Source organism: Cornus florida, unplaced genomic scaffold (assembly GCF_030987335.1).
Source record: "Cornus florida cultivar Cherokee Brave unplaced genomic scaffold, ASM3098733v1 CherokeeBrave_3.0.0_Hap2_Chr10, whole genome shotgun sequence".
NCBI lineage: Eukaryota > Viridiplantae > Streptophyta > Magnoliopsida > Cornales > Cornaceae > Cornus > Cornus florida.
In genome coordinates, this window is record NW_026775580.1 from 84352771 (window position 1) to 84378573 (window position 25803).

Sequence of the window (25803 nt, forward strand, 5' to 3'; positions counted from 1 at the left end):
TTTGAAGAACAAATACATATAAACATGAAAATAGTTAATTTTAATTCATGCATATCAATTAATAGTCCAATTAATTCTCTGATTTAAATCCTAAAGTCTAGCATGTGATGGAGAGACTATAGATTCAAAGGGGAAGAGATAGATAAAAAATTTGCCTTATGATTTTCAGATTGAAAATCAATTATACAAGCTCTTTGGTCTTCTTTTCTAATTCCGGCAACTTTCAAGCTATCTCCGGTCACCTTCTTCTTCCTCTTCTATCTCTCTCTCTTTTTCTCTCTTTCACTCTCTAGATCTTTTCCTCTCTTTGAAATTCACGTATATGTACAAACCCTCTTCTTCTGACTACTACACACACACACACATATATATACGCACACACTAACCCACCTTCAAAATTCTCAAGTTCATACATATCATCCTTTATCATATTCTCATGCCTCTCAAGCACATCAAAGGAACCTCGCCTTTGAGGACAAGGTATTGGCTTCTTTGGATGTCCTCGAGGCAAATACACAATTATTTCATTCCTATTCCCAATCAATTGCAAAACTTGAATCCCAAATCGGGCAAATTGCAAATTCCATGAGTGCAAGGGAAAAAGAAAAATTGCCTAGTCAACCCGAGCCAAACCTAAGGGGAAACTACATGATGGAATCCAATCCCACATCGGGATCTTTCACCTATAAGCAAGTCCAAGCTATAACCACCTTGAGAAGTGGTAGAGTCATTGACAATAAGGTCCAAATGATACCAAGTGAAGAGGGTAACCCGGTGCAACCATATGGTTATCCATTACCCATTACCAAATCCATTCTTACTTTATCCAAAGAAAGTGATCATGACAAGAAGTGAATTCCATCATCATCTTTTCCTTTACTAATAGAGAAACTGTATGAGCCTAGGGCTCCATTTCCTCAAGCTTTAAAAGATTCTTTTTCTTTTGGGAGATAACAAGGAAAATAAATGACATGATGGAGATTTTTAAGCAAGTTAAAATCAATCTTCTTCTTCTTGACGGAATTCGTCAAATTCCACCATATGCCAAGTTCTTGAAAGACTACTGTCAATTGGGTTTTGGCGATCTCAAGCATACATCGATAATTCTCCAACTTGTCAATAGATCTAGAAAACAACCTCGGGGAATTGTTGAGGATATCCTCATCAAAGTGGATAAATTTTACTTCTCGGTTAACTTTGTAGTCCTTAACACCGAATTGGTGCCCAATCTTACAAACCATATCCCAATCATCCTAGGTCGACCATTCCTTGTCATCGCCAATGTCACAATAACTTGTCGGTCGGGCATTATGGATATCTTATTTGGCAAACATGATAGTCAAGTTAAATGTCTTCAATGCAAGCCAACATCCCATAGATGAAGGCCAGTGTTTCCTAGTTAATGCCTTGGATGATCTTCTGTAAAAATCTCTCTCCTCTATACTCTTAAAAGATCCACTAGAATCATGTTTTGCTCATTTCAACATGGATACTTTTGACATTGATAGCTTAATTTGTGAAGTGAATGTTATGATGGATACCTTGCTTTGATGGACTATCCTCAATAGAAAGCTTTAAGGGAACCACTCCCACCACTCTTAAGTACTCCTTTGATACCATCCTTAGTTTCACCACCTACTCTAGAGCTTAAGCCACTTCCATCAAATCTCAAGTACACCTTTCTTTGCCCAAATGATACTCTTCTAGTAACCATTGCTTCTAATATACTAAATGATCAAGAAGAAGAAAATCTTTTAGATGTGCTTAAAGAGAATAAAGAAGTCATTGGATGGAGGGTTTCCAACTTGAAGGACATCGATCCTTCCATTTATATGCATCGCATTCATATGTAGGAGGATGACAAACCTTTATGAGATGCTCAAAGAAGTTTAAATCCAAACATGAAAGAAGTAATGAAGAAAGTAGTGAAACTGTTGGATGTCGGGATTATCTATCCTATCTCCGATAGTGAATGGGTGAGTCCTACCCAAGTAGTTCCTAAAAAGTCGGGAATTACTGTTGTAGATAGCTCAAAGGGGGAATTAATTTCAAAATGCACCATCACCTCATGGCGTGTGTGCATCAATTATAGAAAACTCAACTCTGCCACTAGGAAAAACCATTTCCTATTGTCCTTTATTAACCAAATTCTAGAGCGCTTGGCCAGGCAAAGCTATTTTTGCTTCCTAGAGGCTATTCCAAGTACAATTAAGTAGCCCTTGACCCTCTCGATCAAGAAAAAACTATCTTCACTTATCCATTCAGTACATTTGCATATCGACGGATGCCATTTGGTATGCAATGATCCCCCCACTTTCCAAAGGTGTGTGATGTCAATATTTTCTGCCATGGTAGAAAAATTTCTTGAGGTCTTCATGGATGACTTTTCAATTTTTGGGTTTACCTTTGACTCATACCTCATCACCTATCTCTAGTTCTACAAAGATGTCGAAAGACAAATCTTATTCTTAGTTGGGAGAAAAACAATTTTATGGTTCAATAAGGGATTGTGCTAGGTCATGTTATACCCAAGAGATGAATAAAGGTGGATAAGGCCAAAGTGGAGCTCATTTCCGAACTTCTTCCACCTTCTACGGTGAGAGAGATTCGTTCATTTCTAGGACATGCTGGCTTCTATCACCGATTTATCAAAGACTTTAGCAAAATTGCTAGACCCTTATGTAATCTACTTGCCACGGAGACACCATTCGTCTTTGATAATGCATGCCTAGATGCATTCCAAAAGCTCTGTTCTCTCCTTTCCACTACCCCATTCATGCAATGTCCCAATTGGTCTCAACCTTTTGAGATAATGTGTGATGCGTCAGACTATACTATGGGGGCAGTTTTGGGGCAAAGGATAGGCAAACGTCCTTGTGTTATATAATATGCTAGCAAAACCTTTTCGGGGACACAATTGAACTACTCCACAATCGGGAAATAGTTGTTAGCTATCGTGTTCGCACTAGACAAGTTTCGTTCTTATCTCTTGGGATCCAAGGTAATTGTGTTTTCTGACTATGCCGTTTTACAGCATCTCCTTTCAAAAAAGGAAACCAAACCTCATCTAATTCGATGGATACTCTTGCTACAAGAGTTTAATTTTGAGATGAAAGATAAAAAGGGCTCCGAAAATGTGGTCGTCAATCATCTTTCCTCGTTGGTAGTTGAATTTCCCCAAAAGGACATTTCAATCTTTAATACATTTCCGGATGAACAATTGTTCCATATTTCCAATAGGAATTTGCCTTGGTTCGCCGATACAGTGAACTACCTTGCAATTGGCAAACTCCCTACCAATTGGTCAAAGTAAGAGAAGGACCGTTTCTTTGCTAACATCAGGAAATATTATTGGGAAGATCCGATATTGTTTCGGTATTGTCCCGCCCAAATCATCCGGCGGTGTGTCACTGAAAGTAAAATTCCTAGCGTCTTAGTCTTTTGCCACACTCTTGCTTGTGGTGGGCACTTTAGCGCTAAGAAAATTGCACTAAAATTTCTTCAAAGTGGTCTCTTTTGGCCAACAATCCATAGTGATGCCTATAATTTTTGTAAGGTATATGTGCGATGCCAAAAAATAGGCTCAATGTCAAAGAAAGACATGAAGCCTTTGACTTTAATACTCATTGTTGAAATTTTTGATGTGTGGGGGATTGATTTTATGAGTCTATTCCCTATGTCTTATGGATATGAGTACATCTTCCTCGCCGTTGACTATGTGTTTAAATGGGTTGAAGCTAGTGCAACCAAAACAAATGAACATTCCATGGTGATTGATTTCATCAAATAAAATATCTTTAGTCGTTTTGGGATGCCTAGGGTGATGATTAGTGATCGAGGGAAACACTTTTCTAACCGTTTCATGAAACAATTGTTCCTAAATTACTCCATCACTCATAAGGTTGTTACCCAATATCATCCACAAACTAGTGGGTAAGTGGAAGTCTTAAATAGGTAAATCAAGCACATTCTTGAGAAAATGGTGAATACGGACCGAAAATATTGGTTAAGAAAGCTCAATGATGCTTTGTGGGCTTATCGAAACGGCTTACAAGATCCCTATTGGCACGTCTCCTTATAGACTTGAATATGGAAAATCTTGTCACCTTCCGGTTAAATTGGAACATAAGGCATTTTGGGCGATCAAAAAGCTAAATTTCGATCTTGACAAGGCCGGAGAACACCATAAGCTCCAATTGAATGAATTAGATGAGCTTAGGAATTATGTCTATGAAAACTCTAAAATCTACAAGGCACGGTCAAAAGCTTTTCATGATAGCCATACTGTGAAAAAGCCTTTTGAACCGGGACAAAAGGCGTGGCTCTTTAATTCTAAGCTTCGACTTTTCCTCGAAAAACTCTGCTCTAGATGGGATGGTCTATATGAAATCATATCCGTTTCACCCCATGGGGAAATTGAGATCAAGGATTTAAAAGATCAAAGAATCTTGAAAGTTAATGGCTAACGTTTTAAGTTATGCGTAGAGAATTAAGATCTTTAAAGGAACGTGGTGTCCGTCACTTTGGTGGATCCCATTTACAAGTAAAGTGTTAAATACGTTATCTAGGGATGTTAAACCTAGTTGACAGGGTCTCATAACCCTGTTATTGTTTTTCTCTCTTTTTCTCTCTCTTATCCTCATTCTTTTTCAATAAAAAAAATCTAAATTTTCTGCGTTCTGCCCGATCACTCGGATTCCTATCCGAGTGATTGAATTTTCAATATTTAGCATAATTCTCGAGTCTCTCATTCTCTGCGTTCTTCCCAGTCGATCGGATTCTCCAATCTGGTCGATCGGAATCCTTCACTTAGAAAATGAAAAAAAATTCAAAAATCATCCTTCGGTTCGATCACTCGAACTTCGTTGAAGTCATGTTTAAAAAAGCCTTTCCGGCCTTTGGGCTCCATTTTTTTCGGCTCTCTTCATCTCTTTTCACTCCTTCAACTGTGCAAGGGGATTTCTACTCGAAATCAAGCTCCAAGTCTCACATTTTCCCTCCCTCTTCTCGGATTCTCATCACTAGTTAGCCGTTTTTTACTTTTTCTTTTATTTTTCATGCTTCATTTTTTTTCTTTTGATTTCTTCTCTTTGTGAAGCATCCTAAATATAGGATATGTTTCATGTATATATATGTTCCATTGTGCTCGCATGCTCATTGAATAAGTCCATATATCTTTAGAGTTTTATATATTTTCAAATGTCAAACGGGGGTCACATGCTGTCAAAGTGACCATTTTCTATGATTCTCAAGTTTCTTTGCGGTATATAAGGGGCCACAAGCCTTGAAGTGGCCATGTATTATATTGTGCATGCATTGATGTGATCAAAAGAGGCAAAAATGCATTTTCGGGTGGAATCCAACCATTCAGATTTGAAACCCGATCGCACAGAGTTCGATCACTCGGATTCCTACCCAGTCAATCGGACTTCCACAGTTGAGGATTTTCGAGCCTTTGTTTATCCTTAGGAATTTTAGTACTCAAGCATGCATGATACTTTACACTATTTTACAAAGTGTTCAATACTTCAGTTTTAGATTTAATCTTGCTTGCTTTTACCCGCATTGTTTACTTTACAGGTTATGGACCTTAGAATGAAACACGGGAAAAGTGAAAATTCACTCCAGTTCTTGAGGAGCCATAAGCTATGATAGCTTCATCATCTTCATCGTCCTCCTCAGGAAGCCAGTCTCCACCAGCTCATCCCCCTCCTCCACGTCATCCAGCTCCACATCCTTAGGATATTATGAGGGAAGAGGTCTCAGAGGAGTTCTCCTTCCAGAAGCTAGTTACATAGACTACATTTATGGAGCAACATTTCTCCAACTGCGAGAAACTCTTTGGTCATATAATCAAATCAGGGTTAGAGGACTTGGCGCTCTATTGGATCCTGAGCTTAGCATCTCATACCTCAGATTGGTGAGACTATTCTTCCAGCATTTGAAGATTGATTTCAATGACCCAGATACTCTTCTGACTTTTATGGATGGCCATGAGATTCGCATCACGTTGCACACTCTAGCTGTTGCTACCCACTGCCCATATGAGGCACCTATTCCAGAAAGTGATGCAGATTCTTACTTCCTTTCATATCCAAGGATCCATACTTAGACATTATCCAGTCCATGGGGTAAATTTGTAGACACTCGATATACTACCGCCACTACTTGTAAGTATTTACCACCCAAGATTTTTTTCCTAGATCATGTGCTCTACAAGAATGCCTATCTATATGGGCATAAGACGGAGAGGAAGACGGATCTACTGGTTGCATTTCATGCTGCCTATACAGGTTGCTGGTTCTCAGTCCCAACTTTGATTTGGGGATTTTGGTATGACTACTATGACCGCTTGATATGTAAGCGAAATCATTAAGTAAAGACATAGAAGCTACCATTTGCCAATCTTATCACCCAGATCCTCAGTGACCAGCTTTATCCTTTAGATCCAGAAAAGGAGGCCATTTATGGTTTAGAAAAGTTCGATAGCACGGATTGGAACATGAGTGCTACTAAGTTGCTAGATTTTCCAGCCACTAGTGAGGACTTCCAGGATCCAGCTCCAGCTCCAACAGTGGCAGATCCATTTATGCCAGATGCAGCAGCAACAACATTTCATGACCAGCCTCATCCTGACCATGCAGATCCACCATCGGAGTTGGCCATTTTGGCCCAGCAGTTGGCCCTTCGAGAGGATTTTACCTAGCATAGACAAGATGTGCGCTAGGACATCCTCTCTTTAGGAGCTGACTTTCGACGTATGATGTCTGAGTTTCTACAGTAGCACTTAGGTGGCCTATCTGTACCTCACCATTCTCCCTCTCATTGATCTCTCTTTCATTTGATATGATCCATAAATTATGATTTTCGTACACTTATTTTGACGGCCAGTCTTTGGCCTTGGTATTTGGTAATATGATGTATGGATTATTTTCAATTTGATTTTGATTTTGATTTTGATTTTTATGTTATTTTGTTACTTGCATATCTATCTTGCTATATCTTGTGTGTGACAGTTTTATCAGGTGGACGATTATCTAGCTTGATAGAGATGATTTATCTCTCCCTCTCTCTTTTTCTTCCCTGATGCATATATACTGCTTACATGTATTATCTACAACCTCTTTCCATGTGATATATTGATGAGACTGGTGCTAGTGTTCACTTTTAAGTGAGGCTGGAATCTAAGTTTAGGGGTTACCACCTTGACTTTTCACTCATTGTTACCGCCTTGCTGGTATACTCTATCCATCATATCTTTTTTTCTCATTGCACATTAAGGACAATGTACAGTTTAGGTTTGGGAGTAAGATAGTTTGTTACATTCTTTGTTAGTAATTGATGGAGAGTAGAGAATAATGTAACATTGAGTTCTAAAAGTGGAAGCATTGATTTCTATGTCTCAACTTGAGTTAAAAGTCTAATACTTCTTGTATGCCTTTGAATGCCATTAAGGGGAGATTTTCTTTTCCTTAGAAATTCTTGACATCATGTTTACTTTTGTGGTCCAAATTATCTTGCCTATTGAACATATGTTGAAAAGATTGATTATAGCATACTACATTTGCATAAGCGCATACTAACATTCAAATCGTGGGGTATATGCTTAGATGAACATTGTTTTGGTTATATCCCATTTGAGCTAGTAGGCTTTGATGAGTCATCATTCTTGACAAAATGACCTTACATGTTAAATAACAACCCTTTTTGCTAAGTAACTAGGATTCTTGCCTCATTAAGCATTGAATTCTCGCGTTAAAAGGTGAAGGGCACAAATAAAATAATGAACGCTCTCTCCAAAAAGAGTTGAAGAGTTGGGATATGAAAAGTGAGAGTTGTCTTGATTTGTAACCCAATTGATTTGAGCTATTAAGTCCTCAGGGGTGTCTTAACACCTATGCCCTAAAGCCGTCTGGTTTAGAAGCCATTGATCCAACACTCGTTACACAAGTTTTCTAAAGAGCTTAAAAGATCTTTATATTGCACCATGCTCTCATCTTCGATCCCATTATATATATATATATATATATATATATATATATATATATATATATAAAGAATAAAAGGTTCATTTATAGTCTTGATGATTGATATTTGAGATGTATGCTAGTTTAAGGCCGAATTGTGATCTTTACATTGACTATGCTAAAATAACAACATATTTGGATGCTGGTTCACTTAAAGGATGCTAGATTTTGATTTTGACATGCATGTTTAGCTAGTTAGATATGTGGGGACCATATTTGTTTATTTGATGTTGAGATGTTGAGATCGCTTAGTTATGGTTGAAAGTTGCATACTTAAGATAGTCTTCTTGTGATGATTGTTGGCATGTGCTTAGCGTTTCATTTATGAGAATGAACTCTCAATGTTTGTGGATATTATTTCTGGAAACTCTCACGAGACTTCATTCGTCCACTGGGGGTAACCTAGGGGTTTAAAAGACTTGTTTTATATGCTAAATGCAACCGTGATCTCTACAAAAAAGGAGTTATCTAGTTTTTACTTTTCACAGTTATTGTTTTCTTTCAGTTTTACTTTGTTTCATTGCTAAGGGGCTAGCAATATGTAAGTTTGGGGGTGTGATAAGTGCTGAAATTTGCATTATTCAGCCCTTAATCTTCATTAGTTAGTAACTTAGTTTATCTTTACTTTTCAGTTCTAATCGTAATTTGTTTCATTCTTTACTTTTAGACTTTGTATATTAAACAGGGTTAATTCCAGTGCCTTAGAGATTGACAGATGCCATGCCTTGGAAGAGCAATCAAAAGAAACTCAAAGTCAAAGTCAAGGGAAATCCGATCACTCGGATTGCGTTCGGACTCCGCTCGTTCAGACTTCTGACTTGCGCGATCGGATTGAAGTCTGCTAGGTGCAAAAATCATGTTTTAAGCTTTGATTCAAGGGGGCTCGAGGTGTAACCCATCAGGTTTCCTTGTGCATATATTATGACTATTTTGGGATCCTAAGATTCACATATAAATAGAAGATGAGCCAATTTGCAAAGGAGGTTGGACAATTAGAAGACTGAATAGACAAATTGGACACTCTCTCTGTATTCTCTCTCTAAGGTTTCTCTTAAGGAAGAAGAAGAAAAAGATGAACCCAAGCTTGGAGATGGATTGTGAGACCACCATAATAACATCTACCTTCTCCATGAGTGGTTAGTTCTTTACTTAAGGCTTGGATGGGCCCTAAGCTTGTGTAATTAAACCTTTTGTCTTTCAATTTTGAGGATTATGAATTGTAATTAATTTTGCTTAGTGTTATGAATTTATACTTGGTTGTACTAAGGTATATATTGATAATTCTTTCAATTGATTCTCTATGTTGATTACATGTTGTCTTATATGTGGTTAATTGAGGATTGATCTCTATATGGAGTACTTTTTGTAATTGTGCTTAGTGATGACCATACATGATTTTTATTGGATACATCTGCTCTTAGTGTGATGGATTATGCTTAGTCTTAATGGGTTGTACTACACCTTATAATAATTGTATTTAGGTAGATAATTCATGCTTGAGTTTGATAATTCATACTTATTCATTGCAATTTGTATTATCTTCTTAAACATTAATGTGTGCTTGTAGTCACATTCCTATTCCAATTTGTTTTCCCCATTTATTGAAGGCATTTGGTATAATGGCATGAGCTTAATGGTGTAATCCATGCCCCAAGCCTCTCTCTCCTTATTACCTTAATTCAATTTCACCTTAGTTCAATTAATTTGCATGCTTTCACATTATGTTAATCATTAGTTTAATCAAAACAAACACTATCTTTTCAATCTCACGCTCATTGATGTTGAATTAAATTCCAAGCCAATAATCCCAGTGGACGATTCCTACTCACTATATTAGCATATAATTGTTTAGTGGTTTTACAAATTTAAAAATTGATGTCCGATTTGCCATATATAAACACCTATTTTGATTGACACACTTCGTTCACATCAACAACCCTTTGTGCTCGAGTACAAAGTCGCAGAGTAGTTTTAGCATATCCGTTTTTGGCCTGTAAATCCGTCATTTGGGTCCTAAAACATGATTTTTGAGTTCCATATAATCACCAATGATATAGACAACGAAAATACACAAGATCCAACAATTTAAAACAAGTTTTATACATTAAATCAAAAAACCTATCAATTTGAAGAACAAATACATATAAACATGAAAACAGTTAATTTCAAGTCATGCATATTAATTAATTATCCAATTAATTATCTGATTTAAACCCTAAAGTCTAGCATGTGATGGAGAGACTATAGATTTAAAGGGGAAGAGATAGATAAAGAACTTGTTTTGTGATCTTCAGATTGAAAATCAATTATATAAGCTCTTCAATCTTCTTCTCTAATTCCAACAACCTTCAAGTTATCTCCCGTCACCTTCTTCTTCCTCTTATCTCTTTCTAGATCTCTGTCTCTCTTTGTAACTCACATATATATAAAAATCTTCTTCTTTTGACTACTACTTTTATAGATATATATAATAACCCACAAATGCTAACCGAAGTCTAACTATAATAATAATAGTAATAATAATAATAAATCTCAACATGTATAATTTACCAAATCAATATCTTCTTCTACTAATACACACACACACACACACACACCCCTTCCATGGGTCATAATTCTATATAACTTATCTAACCCTCTCCAATTAGCTCAAATCCATTTCTTTAGGTTAAATAACACTAAAGCCAAACCGTAATAAATTAAAATAACATAAACTAATTAATTAAATAAGTAAATTGCATATAAACAAATAATGACAAATAAAGTACATTAAATAATTTAAAATAACCTAACTAACCGAATTAATCAGATAGCCATTTAAATCAAATAAACAACAATTTGCCAAATAAAAGAATTAAAATAATAAATTAAACACTCTGAAAATTAGGAGTATTACAAGATTCAACACGATTAATCGAGATCTAAGTTACACAATTCTTTTCAACAGGTGTTGCTCTCATGCTTAACGCGCTCTTTCGCTCAAATTCTTACTAATTATGATTTAATTCTGTTACTCTCATGCTCTTGCTCTTGATTTCCTCTCGTTCCCGCTCCCGCTTTATGTGACTTAGATCGAGTTTACAACACATTATTTGAATCCTTAATTAATTATGTCGCTACTCAATTTAGTTGTATTGCATCTTGATTTTATTGTGTTTCATATGTGTGTAATAAAGTTTTTTTTTTTCTTTTTTCTTTTTGACATCATATTTGTGCAATATAGTAACAACACCAAAAATTGTTAAACAAAGGATTCGAATGGTTAAAAACGTGAAGCCTCTTGGGCTCAAAAGCTAGATATTTCGAGTGGGAAATAGAATTATTCATTGATTCTTCCACATGGACAAGCCCGTGGAATGCAAATCCTCTTCAACAAAAATTTTTCTTCGTTCTCTACGGTGTGAAATTTCACATATTTTTACTCGTCTATAAATATAATAAAATTCAGTATTTAAAATTAAAAAAATGGAAAACTGTATGGAGTTGAAATCCATAAAAATAATGAAATTCACCATTTAAATTATTGAAATTCAAAATGGTGAAATTTATGAGAGTGAAATTATCACTAAGAGTAATGAAATTTCAAAATAAATTTGGTAAAACTGCACCTAAAGCATAAAAGCTACTGTAGAGAATTCACACGTGGATCTTATGATTATAATGTATTTAGCACAGGACATTTTTGTCCTTTAGATCTTTTGGTAGATTTTTTTCAATCAAATTTTTTTATTCATAAGAAAAGATAATATAGGGAAGATAGCATCTAATAGTCACTGGGTCACACACTTCACTGAAGATCATCACATTGGGTTACAAGAGTTTTTTGGCTCAAAAAATGAGTTTTTTGGCTCAAAAAATGAGATACAAGAAGGAACCTGAACTATAACATTACCTTTACCTTTCCAAGAGAAGGGCCCCACAAACATTTGATAAGAACACCGACGTAACTTTGATGGCTGACCAATAATTCACTACCTACCAATTTTGTCCCAGTGGTGAAGCTTACCATGTTATGACGTTTGAATTTACCGCTTGGGAAGATAAATTATTCAAGAGAATTCAAAACCTAGTCTTCTTAATTTGACTTTGACAATTATTTTTCTTAAATTGGGATTGGATAAAATTGAAGCCTCCAAACTCCAAGAGGACACAGATTACTGTGCATGAATGCCTATCAATATATTGTTATTACTAATATTATATAAAATTAAATGCTACATTTTAAGACCTATATATATATATATATATATGTTAGGTCATAAGTTTCAGTAAAGATATATATGTTTAAGAACAATACTATTAGTCTCGTATTAGAAGAAATTTTCGAAAATCATAAAAGTGAGTAGACCATGAATCATTTTTCTAGGAAACTGTGCAACATATTTGTAATTTTTTTTTTGGGTAACAATTAGTCTTGGTATATAAAATGAACATCTTCGTATCGATTGTTGATCAAATCAGAAAAGGAAAGAAAGGAAGCTCTGTTGGAAGTTTAACAAATCTGTATCCATAACAATGTAAACCCAATTCTGTAAAATCTGATGCATTCAACAATAATTAACATTCCATAATATGACGAATTTTGATTGGAGCACTCATTGCAAAAATTCTTCAGTATCACAACCACAACACATTTTCAATAAAGAAAAAGATGCAGGTACCAGAAACTTTGTATCCAAAACGAATCACAAAAAAATAGAAATTGGCCACAACCTAGTAGAAATCAACAACTTACTTTTACTTTACATTCACGTAAAATGAAAGTAAAACATATATGACATACCAGGTATTCAGCACCCTGTGATTTTGTAAAACACCTATTAACAACCATAAGTACTTAATATAACCATTCCGTCATTACTGTGCTGCACAGTGTAAAATTTCCCCCGGATGTGAATTAACAAAAAAAAAAAAAAAACACCAAAAACTGCAGAGCAAAAGTTGGATGTTTAACATGTTGAAGTCATTCAGCATCCTCATTCCTTCTATTGACCGAACCTAAAGAAAAGAGAAAAAAAAAAAAAAAAAAAAAGATTAGTAAATAGGTAAGTGAATCACTCAGACACAAGTATATCAATTGATTCTCAATACCTAAATATAAACCATAGAAAGGTTTATACCTTGAGAAGATCTTCGTCGCCGCATTTTTCTCACGATAAATCTTGGTCGCCAGATTTTTCTTATGATATTTTTCATGATAAGTTCACTGAAGGGCGTCTCTGGGACAGGTAATAATTTCCCAAGCACCGCAAGAGGCCAACTGGTTCAAGTGAATAAAAGAAAAAGAAAAAAGAATGCAAATCATCAAATATCATTTCTATTAGAATGTTCATTTTTATAACCAAAAGTGCATAATATTATTAATTGGTTGAGAGAGAAGTAGTTGAATAAAAGCTTATGGTGATATTTGCAATACCTGTGCCAAGTTTTCACATTCCTATATCCCCTCCATGATTGCAGTTTAAATAATCAAATTAAACAAGAGCAATACTACTACATCGGAAGTATGCATATGTGGATCCAGAAAAGAAACAAGGGGCAAGGGGAAAGTGTAATCTATAATTTGTCATGTAGCATGCTCCAAGTACATCTCAGACGCTAGAAGAATGTCACTAATTAACTGCAACACATCAAAATTACAAGTAGTAATAAACTAACCTGATAATGCCAATTGCAATGGAAACAAGCCACAGTTTCCAGCTAAGCCTAACTGTTGTGGTAAATTTCCCAAGGAACATGATTATCATGACCTGATAAATAAAGACAAGAAGATATGTTAAACCATGTACGTAAAAACCAGCACACACACACACACACACACACACACAGACCTGAAGCACAAGAGTTAGGCCCACTATCCCCATGAAGAGACGGTTTTTAGTAACTCCTTTGAATACATTACGTTCGTCAGGCTTCCGAGCATTGAACTCATTGAAAATCTGCAAAATCAATGTTAGAAAGTTCTCCATCGGAAAAGGCGGGAAAATTTGTGATACAGCACATCCCAGGAAATCATATCAAGAACTTCACGTTTAAATGTAGGAGTTGCAGAACACCTAAGCCCAATTAAATTTTACCAACAAGACAAATTCGCAGTGTTACCACTCTCATAATAAGCTTCATTCATTGACCATAGCATCTGCTCCCAGAAAGCTTTTATATCTCGGATTGGCTCAGTTGACATTCAGTAAACAAAGTCTACCTTCAAAGCTAAAATTTACTTTATATTTTTCTTGCCATCTATGATTAAGCATTTGGATGTGAAATGAATATATTGACCTTAAAGTTAGGATGGTTAAGCATCTACCACAGAAGAAAGTGGAAAACAGGATCAATCTCATTATCCTGCTGCCTTTAATGCAGTGACAATGAGAACAAATTAGGACAACTTCATTATCCTGTAGTATCTGAAAAAGAGAGGAGCTATATGCACATTATCGGAGCTTGATAAGCTTACAGAGCCAGAATGGGTCGAGCACCACTCATCAAAAAATGGACTCAGACCACTTTGAACCATTGATATTCAACTCAAACTACAGCCTCAATTATGGAGCAATCCATATAAGATTTTGAACAGAATCAAAAGGCAGGATATCCCAAAGAGTATGCATTTAGTTCACAGCATTGCATACCAATAAATGGCAAATAAACATGTCATTTTCTATTTTCATTTCCTTTATTCAGGTCAAGAAACATACCTGACAAAGGACAAAAGCATTGAATATCAGTGTATTCTTCACTTTGTTGGCATACACACTGTCTTTATGCTCTAAACCAAGGAGGCTTTTACCTCGAAAGTTGAGAATAAGCAGGACAGTCACTTGATATAAAGCCTGTAATAATTCAACCACCACCAATTCTCGTCAATCATGAAGAATAATTTAACCAAAAAGAATTAATTTTTGCTCCCTCAAATTATGAAATTTCTATAGCAAAGAATAGTTGCCATAAACATAGATGTTCCTTCTTTATACACTTTTTAGAATTAGAGTTACACATTACTACTAATGTTGGATTCGAAAGAAAGAATACCTGTATTAGTAAGTTCCTCCACATGATATTTGTTATCAGAGGTTCCCTGAGAAAGATAAAAAAGCATAGTGATCAGTGGATCAGTGCTGTCTAATTATCAACCAGTGAACAAATAGAAGTAAAGAATAAAACATCAAATACATGAAGAAAAAAAAAAAGAAAAAAGACAAGAAGTTATAACATATGTGCCAATCTTATTTTAAAATGTGTACAGATAATGCGGAGAAGAAAACATACAGATTTGCCAAGTAAAGAGGCATCTTGAGTTTATCATATTAAGCGCATCATGGGAATTATCTAAGGATCTTCATGAAAAATTATGAAAATAGAGAGGTGAAAAAATTACTTTAAGAAGTTGTTAAATGAAAATTGTATGAGAAATTTACGATTAGAAGAATTTGATAGCTTTAGGAGGATTAAAGGAAACAATTTATTTTTTCATAAAGTCAGGATTTGCTAGGTAAACAACGTACTGCAAAAGAGAATAAGAAGAGCTTTATAACCATCCTTTTTATAGGATGATCATGTGTTGGACAACAAAATTGTTTAATAAGATCATAATAACAAATAAAGAAAAGTCTAATGAGTGTGTAAAAAAGATCCAGTACAAATATATAAAAAACATAAATAGGATACTCAATATCGTGGAAATTATAGAACTATTAAATTAATACATAGGAGAAGATATGAAGAGAAGACAGATATTTATATGGAATTTATAGATTTGAAGAAAGCCTGTGATAAGGTCCTAAAAATATAACATGGCAGATTTCAAAATAAAAATTGGTCACAAAGAAAGGCACACACATACACAAACACAGAGGGAGACCAGAGAAATAAATTTTGGAAACGAGAAATGTCCAGATACTTTTTTCCTGAAATTGCCCTACTATTTTGGCCCTAACCAAGGAACAAAAATGAAAAAAAAAAGAAAAAGAAAAGAAAAAAAAAAAGGGTATTTCTCAGTATTTATGTGGTAAAGAACTGCTTAATATAATATTATAGATAATGCGTAGAAAAGAAATCTATCATAATAAGTAAGTTTTTAAATATATAAAGAAATGCATAAAAAAAAAAAGTAATAAAGAAAAACTCAGATCAATCACAACTATCACATATAACATGCCTTCATCAATTAAATACATTGACCAATCTCCCTATTATAACTAAACATAAGAACTAACAATTACTTCATGAGCCATTGTATGTTCAGACACTATTTTTGACAAAAAATGAACATTGTTACAAAGATGAACATCTGGCCTTCCTTTTTTGCGTAGTGAGTTCTGTTCCAAAAGTATGTTATCAGAAGTCTCAGAAAAATTAACTAATAATTCAATTAGGTGATAGAAATGGTTTATCCCACATTTATTAATTACAAAAGTCAACAGTAAATAAAAGGCATTGGGAAATGGCCTAAAAAAAAAAAAAGGAATGCAAGAAGAGCAATAGTACTAAACAACCTGATAAAACATCTTTTAATATTTTTGCCAAAAAGGCTAAAAACTTTTTAAAAAATATGAGCATCAGACCTTTCTTCTTTGCAGTGAGTTCTGCTCCAAAAGCAAGTTATCAAAAGTATCAAAAAATTTTACTAACTCTATTAGTTGATAGAAATGGTTTGTCCCACATTTATTAATTAAAAAAAAGTCAACAGTAAACTAAATAACGGTTTCGGTCCGGTTTTGGGCTTAATCAGAAACAAACTGATCCCAACAGTTGCTAAAAAAATTGAACCTGGAAACGGACTGTTGGAACTGTGGAACCGAACCATAAAAGAATGGTTCGGTCTGGTTCTATCCACGAGTCTGAATTAGTAATGGAAACATATGCCATCATCATAACATGTGATTGCCTACCTGCTGGATTTTATAGTTTTATCTCCTATTTCACTTTTTTTCATATACTTTTTCAACAGGCATGAGATTTTTTTATTTTTAATTCCAGAAAGAAAGCAAGAGATTGAGACTCAAACTATGCAACGTAGTGACAAAAGCTCCGTTGGGTGCATGTATTATAAAACAAAGGAAAAACATTATAGATGTGAACAAATTATAATTTAACAAAAAAGTGACACCATTATAATATATATAAATTTAGTTAATGGTCTGATTCAGTTCTGATGGACCTCAAATGAGTCAAACCAGAACCAAACCGTGAGTTGGTTCTCTGTTTTTGGAACCGGAACCGGAACCGGACCAAATCAAAGCAGAACTGGACCATAGCTAGGATCATATCCATCCAATTTGCAAAAATAAATCAGACAACTTTTCCATTTTCTTTAAGCCTGATATTTTGAAATATGCTGTGTCCTGTGAAATATACATTAGTTCTAGACATGGACTTAAACCCATACCAATTCTTAGCCAGCTCTACGTTGGATAAGACTGAATCAAGATTAGATAAAAACGTCTATTCCTGCAATTTCCAAAATCTAAAGAGGTCTAACCTTCGACCCACTGGAGGCCTGTGCATCAGGTGATCCGTTGGTGGTTCAGTAGCCAGCGCTAGCGCTCCAAGAGTATCCATAATAAGGTTAACCCAAAGAAGCTGTACAGACAAAAAGAAGAGGACAATATAAGACAGTGACCCACATATACATACACAGAGAGACAGAAAGGCACACAAGGAGAGGAGAGGGAGAGAGAGAGAGAGAGAGAGAGGATACCTGCACTGCGTTTAATGGGACATCACCAGAGGAAATTGCAGCCACGACATTAATTATTAGAGCAGCAACATTAACTGTGAGCTGAAACTGAATGAATTTTTGAATATTCGCATAAACAGATCGGCCCCATCGAACAACCTGCATTTGACAGACAGAATCACTTATTTACGTTCCTAAATTCTTATTCTTTAATTTTGAGCTTCCAACTTATTCGAATAGAGACACTTGAATACAACATATGGATAAAAAATAATAATAATAAAATTGGCCTAGACAAGCAATTTCCTGGGTCTTAATCCCACTCAAGTGCATGTCAGAAGATCAGTATGGAATTGTGGATCCAAATCAGGATGGCTAAGCAATAAACTACTCTGAGATGTTGAAGGATAATTTCAAAGACCTCAACCACCAACCATCCATAAGAATCACATCTCTAAATGACCAAACGCTATACAATATATAAAATACTATAATTCTTTAAAAGATATTTCCTATACTGACCGTCCAAAATGCCTAGAGACAACTTGCATAGATATTAAGTTTCAGTAGGTCCTAGTATTGATCCTTGAGTGGTACAGTATGCAATTGTGCTAGAGAAAAGCAAAAGAAAAAAGTCATTACCCAGTTTATGTCCAACTGGGTAGAAATCACTACCTCGTTGATGCTATTATTGGGAACTCTCGTTCAAGAGACAAAACTTGGCTTTATTCCCCTTTCAAGAAAAGAAAAGAGGCACACCAAATGCTTCTCACAGAAACAAGATTCATCAAAGTGATCCTACCAACCTAATTACATCATACTAACCTTTACAACGGAAGCAAAATTGTCATCCAATATAATGATGTCTGAGCTCTCTTTGGCTACTTCCGTTCCTTGGATACCCATTGATAGACCAATATCAGCCTAAATTCCAAAGAAATTGCAAACCAATTTATGTGAATATATCAGAAATAAAGTTAATACCTTTTTGAAAGACAGATGAAACTAATAAGCAAAGAAAAAAAATGCCAGAACAAGCTGACAGTTGAAGTCCATCAACCTGACAAGGTGTTGCACATCTGTAAAACCTATAAAGTCTCACCATTTGTGTTCCATAGATTTTTTTTTCGAAGCAAACAATGTTCCATAGGAAATTTATTAAACAAAACTTGGGTGAAAAGTGGAAACTTTTTTGTATGAATCCAAAATGAGGGGAGGAAAATAGGGTACAAATGCAACAATTCTTACGGCTAACAATCAAGAAAAAGAATTCCCTAAGCTGTAGTTGTTGAACAAATAAGTTTACTGTTTCAAATTGACTGAGTAATATTGTTTCCAAGAGGTGAACATGTAAATGGAACACATAAACAATGGAACTTACATTTAAAAAAATATATAACTCATCTAATTGCAAAGATCAGATTTACAGACTTCTACCATCCATCCAACAAGTCCATCGTGATCCTACCATACCTCATGTAGTGCAGGGGCATCATTAGTGCCATCACCAGTTACAGCAACAACATGTCCCCTTTTCCTCAATGCTTGCACAAGCAAGAGCTTGTCGTTAGGAGAAGACCTTCCCATTACCTATGCATCAAATGGAAATTATTATTTATTTATTCATTATAATTATTGTTATTATTAATATTGGCTTTCTCGACACATTACACTTCAACTTCAAGTCTATGAACACATATAATAGTTTACATATATCGCAGTACAAATTGAGATAATACCGATATCTTCTCAGCAGTATCTAGTCTTTGCACTTCTGACAAGGCACGAAATGCCTTCCCTTCAATGAGATTTGGCTCAGTAGCATCTGCATCTGACCCCAGTATCCCGCATTCTAGAGCAATTGCTCTAGCTGTCTGAAGATTGTCACCAGTGACCATCCGTACCTGTACATCGAATTTTTTCCAACCAATTGTATCAGATACTACAATATACAAAACTATTAATACACATGCATATATTACCAAATCCATTAACTTATTTAATATGAGCAAGCTGAAAAATTGAAGAAACCTCCTAAGCCAATAAACAAATAAGAACTTCTTCTTGTCAAATATAAGCAATGAAAATCAACATATGGTGCCCAAGAAAGTATCTCCTCAAATGCTTGAGAAGAACAAGTTCAGTTAATCAAAAAAGCATCAAAACTTCAATGAGATAGAAGACTTCTTATGAAAAGCTTAATTGCATGTTGCTGTCAGTAACTTTTCTGAGAAAAGGTAATTTTAACTTGGTTTTAGAGCAACAAGAATATTAAATTCAATGTTGAAGACTGATAAAAAAAAAATGTTAACTCTGGGTAACGGGGTTCTGTTGCGTAGATGGATGTTCAGTGCCTAGGAAGATGAAAACCTAGAAACTGTATTAGGGTGAAAACCAAACTGACTTTAGGGGAATAGAGAGATGATGTACAGAACTGGGAGAAGTTTGTGGTCACTCATGTCCTCCCTTTCGTTGATGTTAAAAAAAAAAAAAAACATTTCAAAATTTGGTTAAATTTTGTTTCTTTCCCTTGAGAATAAAACTGATTGTAGAAACAAGATCTCTAATTGGGGAGAGAAAACCACACACAGTAAGATCGAGTAGAACTAGGGCTGCAAACGAGCCGAGCCTTTCACGAACTACTTGAACTCGGCTCGATATGGGATCGGTTCGTGTTCGTCTATTTATTAAACAAACCGAGCCCAAACAAAATTATTAGGTTCATTTATTAAACGAACCAATCTCAAACGTGCCTATGCTCAGTTATTTTATCCGTGAACTATGTAAAAATATGATATATATATCTGTAGGATTTAGCCCATAATATGGTTAATATTTTGTCTATTAAAGCCCAGCCCAACCCAATTAGTTTCACTATTTTAAAAAACACAATAAGTCAAGCCCATAACCATCTCAGCCCATCTTATGATTCTTATATATATTCCATCTAAACTAAAATCCTCATATTCACTCCTTACAACACAAACAAACTCTAGCCACACCAGTCCCCACCAGACACACGAAGCTTCTCTTCAGCAAGTCACAGCCCATCATCCAACCTAAAATCCTCATATTCACTCCTTAAAACAAACCCTAGCCGCACCAGTGCCACCATACAAACCCACCCTAGCCGCACAAATCTTCTCTTCCGCAAGTCACAGAACAGCAAAATCAAATTCACTCCATCAACAGTGCAACGAATTGAAGGCAAGAGTCGCTCACTCTCTCTTTCTCTCTCATCTTATTCCTAATCTGCACTCACCACTTTCCATCCGTATCATATGGCATCACTGGTAGAATTGTGAGTGCCTTTGGATGGCACAAACTTTTGGAGATTGGAGATTGGTACTGAAGATCAAAACTGCCCCCAACCCATTGAAACAATTAGGAACGACATATACACACATATTGTATACATATCGGCAAATTGCATAATATATAGCATTGTTTGTAACGTGAACCAACTCAACCGAGTTCGAGCGCTGAGGTTGGAGCTCGAGTACTTCTACTGGAGGCTGAGCAGAGCACAAACAGGCCACTACTTGGCTCGGCTTGGCTCGTTTGCAGCCCTAAGTAGAACTGTAAAATTTGACCTAAATTTAAAGGAAAATGTTAGTACGGAGGACAACTAGAGCTGCACCAGCCAGAAGAACATTGCCAAATTGAAATGCTAACACAACGAGCATGCCAACCGCAATGTGGCGAATGTGACTCTCCATTTAGGGCATCAAGCTGTAAACTGCAAAGGAAACACCTTGACAAACACCCTATCACAAAGGCCATAAACCCTAACGTGGTAAAAGTCTGTAGCCAATAGATAAGATTGTATTCATTCATTCAATGTGTTGTTCAGCATCTGAACGAGATCGTCTAATTTTCCTTGTTTTGTTTTCCATTCAAAATGTCTCATCTCTTTACTGCTTTGTGATTGTACATTTTTACTTGATTGATTGATAGGTTAATCAATAAATGAAAAGTGAAAATTTTAATAATAACCGAACCGGAAAAAGTGAACAATTGACCCCCTTCAAAAACTGTTATATGAGATTACATACGTTACTCCAAACATCACTTTGGCATAATTTAAAGAGATACTTCTGTGATTCCATTGCTCCAAAGTTGTCTTCGAATGGCAATGCCATCAGAAACCCCTGCCCCTCCATGCAAAGCGGTTTAAGGAATAACTGGTTTGCAGTTGACTGGGTCAATGAGAAATTGGTTAAGGGAGAAAATAGATGAACCTCGCAAGGCCTTATGTTCAGGCTGATTTTTTTTGATAGATCTTATGTTCAGGCTAATTGGGTCAAAAAGAAACTAGCCAAGATTTGATTTGCAGTACATAGCCTTGGAGTTAACATCCAAACAATGGAATGGAAAAATAATGGTGTGACGTATCACCAAGCTAGTGCCTTGAGGATGGCTTGTAATTATTTTGCTAATTTTGCTTATTTATATAAAAATTTGTAGTCTTCCCATATATAATAAATTTTGAGTAATGAAACAGAAGCAAATGATTGACAAAAGGAAGGTAATATCTTCATCAATTTGAATAAACAGGTTGAAGAGCCTCAGCTGCAAAATCAAGGAGAATGGAGTGCCTGAGTAAGTTCTCTTCCAAAACCAGTTGGCCCAAGGAACAAGAGAAGCTGTTCTGTATAAGATCAAGGGAACTCTAAGGTCCTACAGATACTTTTAGCAAAGTTATTATGTAAGTGGCTTCTGCCTGTCCATTCTCTCTAAAGATAATGATAGGGTGTAGAATTATAATGAGTAATGTTTTAAGATGCAAGAAGTCATCTGAAAAGTCTGGAGATAAAAGGGTCTGATGGGTATCATTCTGTGATAGAATCACCTTAGCAATACAGAAAAGACGAATTAAATTTTCAGACACAAAATTAGAAAATGTTGAGCCAGTTGCTCATCCCAAAGTCGATAATCCGGATGTCACCTTTCGCAGCCGACAAGCAACACGAGCTTGAGCCAGTAAGATACAACGTCCAAGAGTAAGAAGCAGGCACGGATCTATTGAGGGCTCAGTGAGGGGTGTCCGCCCCCACTGAATTTTTTTGTTTCTGTATTATTACCCAAAAAATTTTGAAATTGTCCCCACTGAATTACAGATAAACCCCACTATATAAGTTTGCCCCCCCATCGCATAATTGTTCACAGATTTTATTCCCCCAGACACTCAGTTTTTTGTGACAAATTGAGGATCATCTAAATTCCGTACCAACAAAAAAGCAGGTGGCATGTAGAAAAACCCTCTACGGACGACATGTCCTAGTGAAGAAAGAACCATGGAATTGTCAATGTACCCAAACAGTCTTAGAAGTAAAGAGTTCTCCAAAAATAGTTGATATACTTGCCTTCAGTCCAAAAGAGAATATACAGTATTACGCTATGATTTGTTTCTAAATTCCTAACATGTGGACAATCTTGTTAAAGCATTACTGCCTCTTTTGCCATCACATGCTAATCATATCCTTCCCATTGCATCCGGCTATAAAGGTTAAAATCACCATTACCACAAGACTTTTTATGATAGGATAGAGGTAGCCCTTCATCATGTTTGAAAAAGATAGTGAAGAGAAAGAAAGGAAATGATTGTTTTATTCTGTGAGTAGCAAGGGAAAAACAGAAATTCACTTGCTTTAAAAAATAGGGGCAAAATGGGTAAACACCAACTCTCCTATTCTTTACTCCCATGGGAAGGACAGCAAAATCACTATTCAAAGGGTTAGGGTATCCATCATCCTCCCAAACCCAAACCCTCTCCTCTCTCTTCTCATTTGTAAAATGGATACAAACTTCTCCTTTTTCTCTCTATTATTCCCTCAATCCATACGAGACCTTATGCAAAGCAATGGGTGAGGACCCCACAGGTCGATAGAGGAAGAGATCCCCTGCACTTTGAAGATCTAAACCTTCATAAATACTTTTCGAGGATCTAAACCAGCATAGATCCTTAGGTACAACAATCCCCAGATCAAGGGGAGCGAGGGTACAAGGGTAGTGGTTTACATAATCAACTGTCAGTGGCAAATTTTTTGAGAAGACAATTTTTTAATACACCGACATGAGAAAGAAAAGATAAAGCCGTAGTCATGCTGGTGGGCACAGAATGGCATCCAACAAGCAACCATGTTACTGATCCATGATGAAGAACATAATCATAAAGTATATAAAGCACATAAACCATTCACCTTCACAAATTCTATATGTGCTCAGTATCATAAATCAAAAGTACAAAACATACCTTAACACCAGCATCGGTGCATAATTTAACTGCCTCTCTCACACCAGGCCGACAAGGATCCTGTGTTAAAATATATACATTTATGTGAAAATGACTCTTTTTCTTTTATTGGGTAATACGTAACGTGAGAGTATTAAGTGTTTATTCAAACAATAATATTACAGAAATAAAAAGTATAATGTTCAAATGGCACACTGAAGAGAAGAGAACACTATAACTCACACGACACAAACTAAAAGAACATTGGATTAGGACTTGTGTTGGCTTTATTAAATATGCTGTCAAGTGCAGTTAAGCAAGTGCAAATATCCATAGAGTAGCAAATTGAAACAAAATAAAGCTTACAAAAGATGTTAAATAAATTATTACATTTACGCATCAACTAAAATATGAGGTCTACTCTTGTATAAAAACTGAGATTTGAATTGATTTGAAAGAAATGGAGTAATGAAATGAATAAATCTGTTTCTTTTATCAATAATGTTTTACAAATTTACCCAAACAAACTGTACAATTTCTATGTCATCATGATATATTCCAAGTAGAAAACAGATCCAAACAAAAGTGTGTCCAAACAAAAAAAATTGGAATCATGACCAAAACCACAAATGTATTCCAAGTAACACATCAGACTTTTGAACCTTAAAAGCACAACAAACATCTTCGTCAGTGAAGGCAAATAGTAGAGGTATTTCTTGGAAAAAGTAGTTATTATATTACAGAGAAAGACCATATTGTTGTCAAAAGCTTTTATAGCATTCTTTCTTACATGAATTGCATGATTGTGACTCATAATTATACCCGTATATTGAAAAAAAAAAGATAAATATTGACCAAAAACTGATAAATAAATAAATAAAAATTACAAAAAAAAAAAAAAGAAAAAGAAAAAGAAAAAGAAAAAGGAGGAGTGCATTAGAACAATTCACAACAAATCGAAGTGCAAAAGAAAAGCTCCTAGTAACTCAAATATGAAAATCACTTGATAAACAATATATATACATATATACACACATACATATGAAGATAATTTTTTCAAAGAAAAGGTAAAAAATCAAGATCATCGGCCCATTTTGAAATAATAACAAATTGCAATCCAGTTACAAATTTTGAATTTTGCACTTTGCAAGCATATCGATCAAAGGAAGAATAATACCTTCAAACCAACAATAGCTAACAACACAAGGTCATCGTCAGGTATTTTCCAATTAGTCAGGCCTTCATCATCAGTTGGAACTTTTTCCACGTCGTATGATCTATAAGCAATAGCAACACAACGCAAACTTCGAGCCGCCATATCTTCAATAGCATTTTTAAATAAAATCATCTACAGAAAAACACAAATTTCAAAACCAGGATCAGCTATATATCATACATTAATTAAAGGACAATATGTACGCAAGACATAATGTTAAATCAAGATTCAAGAACCATTCTATTTTAGGATTTTTTTTTTTTCAAGTTTTATTAACTGATAAAAAACCTTCAACTAACAGAACAATCACCTTTCTTCTTTTAGGTAAGTGAATAAAAAATTATTTTTTTGAGAAGCAAAACAGAAATAGCTTCAACCAAAATAAGAGGCCAAAAAGACATAAAAAATTAATAACTCATTGATAACATAAACAAATGGAATCTAAAATTCATTTCAAGTCCAAGAAAGCCTCAAATTTTTAACCATTACTGCTAAACACAATTTAAAATCTTGAAAAGAGTGCTTTTTTCCAACCTTATCATCATCCATTGGAACAACGCTATCATTTAAATCAATGTATCTTGTACACGAAGCCAAAACTATTTCCGCAGCACCTTTCCAATGAATATGAACTTCAGATTCAGGC

The 25803-nt window shown here is 35.2% G+C and overlaps 1 protein-coding gene across 11 annotated transcripts in view; it reads right to left on the reverse strand.

The window, feature by feature from the left end:
• Positions 1-12744: 12744 nt before the first annotated feature.
• LOC132279506 (calcium-transporting ATPase 10, plasma membrane-type-like) overlaps positions 12745-25803 on the reverse strand; it is a 60327-nt gene continuing 47268 nt past the window's right edge. For all 11 annotated transcript variants that reach the window (XM_059781498.1, XM_059781496.1, XM_059781497.1 and 8 more), the window contains 14 exons: positions 25692-25802; positions 25119-25289; positions 23963-24022; positions 19446-19610; positions 19180-19296; positions 18532-18630; positions 17728-17865; positions 17509-17609; positions 15060-15105; positions 14726-14860; positions 13859-13966; positions 13686-13777; positions 13148-13287; positions 12745-13025 (listed from right to left, as the gene is read on the reverse strand). In XM_059781498.1, the coding sequence (XP_059637481.1) occupies positions 12991-13025; positions 13148-13287; positions 13686-13777; positions 13859-13966; positions 14726-14860; positions 15060-15105; positions 17509-17609; positions 17728-17865; positions 18532-18630; positions 19180-19296; positions 19446-19610; positions 23963-24022; positions 25119-25289; positions 25692-25802 (1518 nt within the window). In that variant the 3' untranslated portion in view covers positions 12745-12990. The remainder of the gene's footprint in view (positions 13026-13147; positions 13288-13685; positions 13778-13858; positions 13967-14725; positions 14861-15059; positions 15106-17508; positions 17610-17727; positions 17866-18531; positions 18631-19179; positions 19297-19445; positions 19611-23962; positions 24023-25118; positions 25290-25691; position 25803) is intronic.